Here is a 7,827-nt window from a genome sequence, read left to right as displayed (position 1 = left end):
ACTTTGGCCATCTTGACTCACTTCTGGTGTTGTTTGTCCACATGTGTGTTGCTTTCCCCATCTGTGAAATGCTGGATGATATGGAAGAATATCTCTGGACTTAAATTGAAGGTGGGCCCAGTGGCCCTCAAGCCCAGAGTACTCCCCAGAACTGTTTTTTAAAAATGAAATTTGCCTCTGAAATTAGGTGAAATATGGCTAAATGAAAACTAATATACATGTTGGAATAGCCAGTATGTTAATCAATCAATAATATTCCAGAAATGGCCAAAAATATATTGTTTATCATATTGTATATTATATTGAAAGGATTCGAGACAAACTGGATCTCAAAGGCTGTAGCTTTTTGCTTTCTTGCAGAATTTAAAGTTTATTTCCTGGACTGGATTCTGAAGTGTTGAAATAATATTTGCAATGCACCATGTGCTTTCCTCCCCTTTTGTCTAGTCACTCTCTGGATCAGGGCTATTTTCTATTGCAGGTGACCTTTGCGGATGTGGCTGTATATTTCACTGAGGAGGAATGGAAACTGTTAACGAAGAAACAGAGACTGATGTACAGTTATGTGATGATGGAGAATTATGGAAATGTAGCCTCTGTGGGTAAGGAACCTGAATCCATTTCACTTCCTTTGAAGACTGAGGGCCCTTTCATAATTCACTGTCAGAGTGCTATGATTAAACTTAAGAATTATAAAATCAAAGAGTTGAAATAGACCACAAGGACCATCCGGTTCAATCTTCTGCCATGCAGGAATAGACATTCAAAGCACCCCCAAGAGATGGCCATCCAGCCTCTGTTTAAAGACCTCTAAAGAAAGAGACTCCACCAAACTCTGAGGGAGTATATTCCACTTTTGAAGAGCTCTTACTATCAGGAAGTTCCTCCTAAGGTTTAAGTGGAATCTCTTGTCCCTGTGGCTTGCATCCATTGTTCCATGTCCATTAATTTGAAATTAATAATAATAATAATAATAATAATAATAATAATAACCATAATGCGATGCCACCATGCTCTGATGGAGTATATTCCACTGTTGAATAGCTCTTATTGTCAGGAAGTTCCTCCTAATATTTTGGTGGAACCTTTTTTCCTGTGGCTTGTGTGATCGAGTTTGGATTTATATAAATTTTGGGTACCAAGCGATCAAAAATCATGACCCCTGACTGATCCCATCACAGCCGCCATTATCCCAAAAGCGAGCTGACCACGTAGCCAGAGAAGCCTAGCAGGCCATGGCTAAAGCAGAAAGGTATATTTAAACCTTTAAAACCAGTTCTGGGAGTTGCCATTGTCGCAGGCAACATGAATGAGGACAAAGGAAGTTTGCCTCACCTATTGATGGTATTAAGTACCCAGCCATCTACATAGTAGTCTTCTCCCAACGAAGTGGCAGACCCTTTTGTGTATCCATTGTTTAACTTTAGTCTTAGTCAATAGATAGCCATGAAGACCTTTGTTCCGCAGGTAGCTATAGCCTGAGGATACGTTTCGCAGTATAAATAAGACCCAGATTCCAGCCCTCCTTTGGGCTTTGTGAGCTACAGTTCCAAACCTTAACTCTGTTGAGCAATCGCTCCGGAGCTCTCTTGGGCACTGCGCCCTGCTGAAATCACTTGGGCAAGCCAAAGCCCACTGTCTCTTTCGGGCCTCTTGTTAGCTTAGCCCGCTGGAACTTAGCTCCTAGCCATCGCGGTTGCCGCTTGCTTTCTGTTCCCCGCTGCCGTGTTCACTTACCAACATCCCTGACATCTGTCGCTTGGAGAAGACTCCTAAGGTAAATATTTCAACGGTGCCTCTATCCTTTCTCCTTTACCCCCAACTCTTCCCCTCCCTTGCTTTAGCATTGAATGTGCGTGTGCGTGTGTGATCCCTTTTTGGTTGTGTGGCTTTAATAAATGTTTATATTTTAATTGCAACTCATTGGCATTGCAGTCTCTGTTTCTTGGGGTTGGACTATATGACCTCTGGTATACACATAGGGATTCAATCTGCTGCGTATGTTGTTAGGACACGCCTCTTGTAAATTTGAGCTAATTAAATTCCCCTGATTCGATCCTTCCTAACACTTGCGTCCATTGTTCTGTGTCCTTTGTTCTAGAGCAGCAGAAAGCAAGCTTGCTCCATACTCAGTATCTCTTCAAATACTTGAACAGGGCTGTCATATCCACTCTTAACCTTCTCTTCTCTAAGCTAAACATACCCAGCTCCCTAACTCATTCCTCAGAGAGCATGGTGTCCAGACCATGCACCATTTTGGTTTCCTTCCTCTGGACATGCTCCAGTTTCTCAACATCTGTTTGAATTGTGATGCCCAGAACTGGACACAGGATCATTGCAAGTGAGCCCTGACCAAAGCAGAATAGAGTGGAACTATTACTTCCCTTGATCTTTTGGAGGGCTGCCGACCTATTGATACAGCCTAGGATCACATTGGCCTTTTTAGCTGCTGCATAACACTGTTGACACATGTTCAACTTGTGCTCTAGTACCATTCCTAGTTCCCTTTCACACGTAATTTAATTGTCATAACAACTTCCTGTGGAATCTTGGAATTTCTAGTTTTAGTGAGGCACTATTGTTCTCCACTTTGTAAGGATTCTCAATATCCAATCCTAAACTGCCAATTCTGGAATTTTGTGGGAAGGAGCCATGGAGATTAATGCTTTTTGCCCCTAAATGGTCCTCAGCCCATTCCTGAGCAAGTTTCCTGGCTTTTGTGGCCCCTCTTCCAGCCCTTTGAGGTTCTGGAGAGGCTTCGTGGGAAAAGGGCCTCCCTTGGCCCTGCAATGGCTCAGAAAGGGCCCAACAGTGGCAAAATGGCCTCCACTTCCACAAAGGGATGCTGTGGGATATTAAAGGGCAAAACATTATACCATATTTTGAGGCAACACAATTTGGGGTTTCCCCTGAGATCCCCTGGGGTCCAATGTGACCACCCCACTTCCCAACAGTAGTCCATCTCTGTCTTAGAGATGCCTTAAGGTTGTTTTAAGGCTCATCCCTCACACTTGACCCTCACTAACATCAGAAACCAGGTCCCAGACTCCTTGTTCTGCCTTTCCTAATGCATTAGTTGTATATTGATTGTCTTGCCTTTCTCAAGAAATGAGCCTCAAAGTGTCCCTTTTGTGCATCACACTCTGTGGGTGTGTGTCTGTGATAGAGAGATGGAGGCAATGTGAAAAACAGAAAGGCAGGGAAGAGATGCTGAAGGTCAAATGGTAAAGCAGTGCAGATGGGCAAGAGGCAGGGTTGGAGAGTGAAAGGAGAAAAGGAAGGGGATCAGGCCTCTGGGATCCAGGAGGGGAAGGCAGGAGCAAAGCCAGGATCGCCTAGCTTGAAAAACACACAAAGCATCACAAGAAGTAATTTGTATTGTAGCAATAAGGGTAAACATCAATCCATAAAATGAAATCCTAAACCTGGCAGGTAAAAATTGTCCCAAATAACTTTGAGAAATATAGACTTAAAATAGTAGCTTTGGCACGGTTGCTTAGAAAGTTGTATCCTAATCGAGTATCTCCCAAGCTGAGTTATATAACATTTCAAGCAGAATACAAGCTGCACATGGCGTGTTTATAGTGTTTATAGTGGCAACCCACTCATTAACTTCAAACTTCTAAAATGATTCATATAAAACAGAACAGTCAAATGGATATAGTGCAGAAAACACTGTATACAATCCTATTAATTCCAAAATGGAAGTTGTATAAAAATGTAATAGCCTGACTCTTGGTCATAATTATTTCAAGATATTTCATGGGTGTTTCTACATCTGTTCCAAAAAAAAATCTGCTACAAATAATCGCAGATGCCCAATATCTGGCAACTTTAACAGTTACCTGCTCCTAATAATACAATTATTTGCAAGCTCTCCTCTCCGACTTCCATCAACTTCACCATCCCTTGTACACACAACTCTAATCCACACCAATCCACATGTGAGCTGTATACTGTATTGGTTGTGAGTCATCTCCTGGTGCCACACAGCATGAAGGGACCTCTGCAGTTAGCTTCCATCATGCCTTGGTCTCTGACTCAGGACTTTATGGCAGTCTCACAGGATATGATGCCACTTGCCAATCAAACTATTTCTCCACATGTTTAATACAATATTTTTGCAACATTCCTTTTTCTGACTATCTGCTTCCAGTGATTCCCTTAAGTCCCCCTCCAATCTCTTCTTTGTTAACTCCTATAAATAAGGATACAATTGTTCCATGGATTTAGGGGCATAAGTAGTATGGTCATGCTTGGGTTACTAGCAGAAACTCTCTTAATTTAATCTCTAATAAGGAGGGGTTAATGAGGGCTAAATCATGGGTAACACCCTCCTCTCTTAATGCTGATTTTCAGTCTTATCTGTCACTGTGCTTCTTTACAGAAAAATATTTGAGTCATGAGAGAATCCACACAGGAAAGAAGTCACATAAATGCCAGCATTGTGGGAGACATTTTGCTTACAAGTCAATCCTTGTCATGCATCGAAGGGTCCATACAGGAGAGAAGCCATACAAATGCCAGCATTGTGGGAAATGTTTTTATATGAAGTCAGTCCTAGTGACACATCAAAGAGTCCACACAGGAGAGAAGCCATACAAATGCCAGCATTGTGGGAAATGTCTTTCTCAGAAGTCAGACCTAGTGAAACATCAGAGACTCCATACAGGAGAGAAGCCATACAAATGCCAGCATTGTGGGAAATGTTTTTCTCAGAAGTCAGTCCTAGTGACACATCAGAGAGTCCACACAGGAGAGAAGCCATACAAATGCCAGCATTGTGGGAAATATTTTTCTTGGAAGTCAGACCTAGTGACACATCAGAGAGTCCACACAGGAGAGAAGCCATACAAATGCCAGCATTGTGAGAAATGTTTTACTTCGAAGTCAAACCTAGTGACACATCAGAGAATACACACAGGAGAGAAGCCATACAAATGCCAGCGTTGTGGGAAATGTTTTTCTTTGAAGTCAAACCTAGTGACACATCAGAGAATCCACACAGGAGAGAAGCCATACAAATGCCAGCACTGTGGGAAATGTTTTTCTCAGAGGTCAAGCCTAGTGACACATCAGAGAGTCCACACAGGAGCGAAGCCACACAAATCTCAGCAGTAAACTAACATTATTTTTGTCAGTAAGGAATATAAAATATTTTCAATCCAACGGTGCTAAGAAAAGGCCCTTGTGATTTTGTTTGTAAGGTTTCTCTGTCCATATGTCTGTTTGTTTTAAAGTTGTATTTTGTTAAGTTTAGGTTTTATTTGCTAATAGTATAGATAGTTGCTATGGGTTGTCTATTTGGCTGGGGATTGTGGGTCATGGTATAGGTTAGCTAGATGAGGGGCTGGGATTTGTTGCAGCTGTCTAGAATATTTATGGGAATGATAGCTTTTGCATTGTGTGGGATGTTGGCTGAAGAAAGTCGGAGGCTGGTATTAACAGAAAGGGCTAGTTTCTAGGGATGGCAAAGGGGGGCTTGTTACCTGTGGGACATAGACTGTAGGAATTGGAGGGGGGAGCTAGGCTTGGAAGAGGGAGCAGTTTTAGGTGTTTGGGGTTTTAATGTATTGTTTGCTTGGAATGGGCAGTTCTGGCTTAACCACTGAATTTTTGACTCTGTGTTCTTAATAAAGTTCTTTACTATTTCAACACACTGGACTCTTAAATGCACAGAAGTTGTGAATTTGTGCTAAACTGACCCTTTATTCCCTCCTCAGTTTTCTGTTCCATTCCCAGCCATAAGAACACCAGAGGCAAACACACACAAACACAAACATAGAAGATACACAGAGAGAGCTTTATTTCCAAAGCAGAGCCTTCCTTTCCTGCCTTTTCCTCCTGAGTCCAGCTCTGCACCTTGGGTTCGCCTGGAGTCTCCTCAAAGGAAGAAAGAAGGGAAGAAAGGGGAGACTGCTGAATCCCCAGCGCATACCTTCCTTTCCCGCAAAGGCCACCAGTGGAATAAGCAGCAGCAGCAGAGAGGCCCTTGCAAATCCTGCGCATGTTGAGGAGGGGCCTCGAGGGGGATGTTGAGGTCGCCCAGGACCAAAAGCCTAGCAGCATCTCAGAGACCAGTTGTGTCAGCTCCGCTAGGGAGTCTGTTAAGGAACGGAGTGGACATTAAACCAACAGAATCCCTAGACTTCGCCTAGTCTTTAAGCTGAGGCAAATACATTTGATGTGGTCGATCATATGGATAGGTATCCTGCTCAAGGCAAGATTGTCTTTATGGACCAAAATGATGTCCCCTTACCTGCTCACTGACGGAGAACCCGGCTGGTAAGGCCTGATCCCAGGTGGCTGAGCTATCATCACCCAGCCAGGTCTCTGTGAAACAAGCCAGGTCAGCCTCTTCGTCCAGTAGGAGATCCTAGACTATCTGCGTTGTATTTTTGACTGACCTGGCATTACACATGGTTGGTTTGGTATGCTCTCCAGCCCTTTTGGGATAGAAGGGTGAATGGAAGGGGAGAGAGATATCTGTCAGGGTCCTAATTGCAGCCCATCTTGCAACACAAAAGGCAGTACTTTGAAAAAGGAATAGCTTTTATTGAAGGAGAAGTAATGGAAGTGACTTTTTTGTCAGGAATTAAAGAAGGTATAAACATATCCCTTTTATAACCATATGCATCCACCTCACTCCATTTACCAATGAAGCTAATTAAGTGGCTAGCCCTTTCCCGCACAGCGTTCTCCCGCCCCTTTAGGTGCAGTGTCCTCCCATCCGGGATTCTGGCAGCTTTCCTAAAAGCAATGAAGCTCTCATGTGCCTTTTCTCAACCACTGCACCTCTGGCCTTGGACCACAGAACTCAGCCACACAACGGTTTTAATTTGCATTATGGCTTAGCAATATATATAGCTATCTATAATATAAAACCCTATCAATCTCCACATAATATGATACCACATGAAAATATAATATGCCTAAACCCATAGCAACATAATATAATATAAAAATATCCATAACTCTCTATGTTTCCCCTCCTTTTCTAGAGACCAGTCTTTTAAACTCAAGCCTCTGTTAGAAGAGTGATTCCCACACATTCCAGTCCTAGCAAAGAAGCACATTCTTTAGCCCTGATCTCTCTACCTCTTTCTAGTATCTTCTATTAAAGCACATATTAAAACATATTATTTTAACCCACCATAAATCCCATCTATCTTAACTCTAACCTAAACCTAAACCTATAACCCTTATGACATGAATCCCTAAATGAATAGATGCATAATTAAAGGTATTAATGACATATTGTGACTTCAGGCTGGTGCTCCTTACCTGAATGAGACTGGCCCATTGCGACCTCAGGCTGATGCTCCTTGCCTGCAGCAATGAGATGGGATCATTGTGAATTTAGGCTAATACTGCTTATCTGAAGGTTTGAGATGTGACCATTGCAACCTGAGGCTGATGCTGCTTGCCTGAAACACTGAGACTGGCCCATTGTGATCTCAGCCTGAGTTTCCTTGGCTGAAGCATTGAGAGGGTACTATTGTGACTTCAGGGTGGTGCTCTTTACCTGAAAGATTTAGACTGACCCATTGCAACCTCAGGCTGATGCTCCTTGCCTGAACGATTGAGATGGGAGAATTGTCACTTCAAACTGGTGGTGTGTCCCTGAAGGATTGAGACTGGCCCATTGTGTGTCAGAGTTCTGTCATAAAGGGTAAAAATATTAGGGTTTGGTTATTAAAGTAGGAGTTATAGTTGTAGTTCATAGTAGGTAGTGTAGAGTGATGGGTTATAGAAAGCATGTAGTGGGAAATTAGAAGGACAGATCGAGTGGCTTTTAGATGAAGGAGGGTGTTTGGAGAGATCGAT

The 7,827-nt window shown here is 42.7% G+C and overlaps 1 protein-coding gene across 1 annotated transcript; it reads left to right on the top strand.

Annotated features, from left to right (window-relative positions):
- The first annotated feature begins 502 nt into the window (after positions 1 to 502).
- On the top strand, positions 503 to 5,624 carry LOC149282420 (uncharacterized). The gene is made up of 2 exons (XM_089498198.1): positions 503 to 602; positions 4,388 to 5,624. The coding sequence occupies exons 1-2, from the start codon at positions 554 to 556 to the stop codon at positions 5,119 to 5,121; spliced, it is 783 nt and encodes a 260-aa protein (XP_089354324.1). The 5' UTR covers positions 503 to 553; the 3' UTR covers positions 5,122 to 5,624.
- Positions 5,625 to 7,827: the final 2,203 nt, after the last annotated feature.

This window comes from Sceloporus occidentalis, unplaced genomic scaffold (assembly GCF_023333645.1).
Source record: "Sceloporus occidentalis isolate IW3139 unplaced genomic scaffold, rSceOcc1.0.p SCAF_114, whole genome shotgun sequence".
Classification (NCBI taxonomy): Eukaryota; Metazoa; Chordata; class Lepidosauria; order Squamata; family Phrynosomatidae; genus Sceloporus; species Sceloporus occidentalis.
This window is presented reverse-complemented; position numbering and strand designations above follow the sequence as displayed.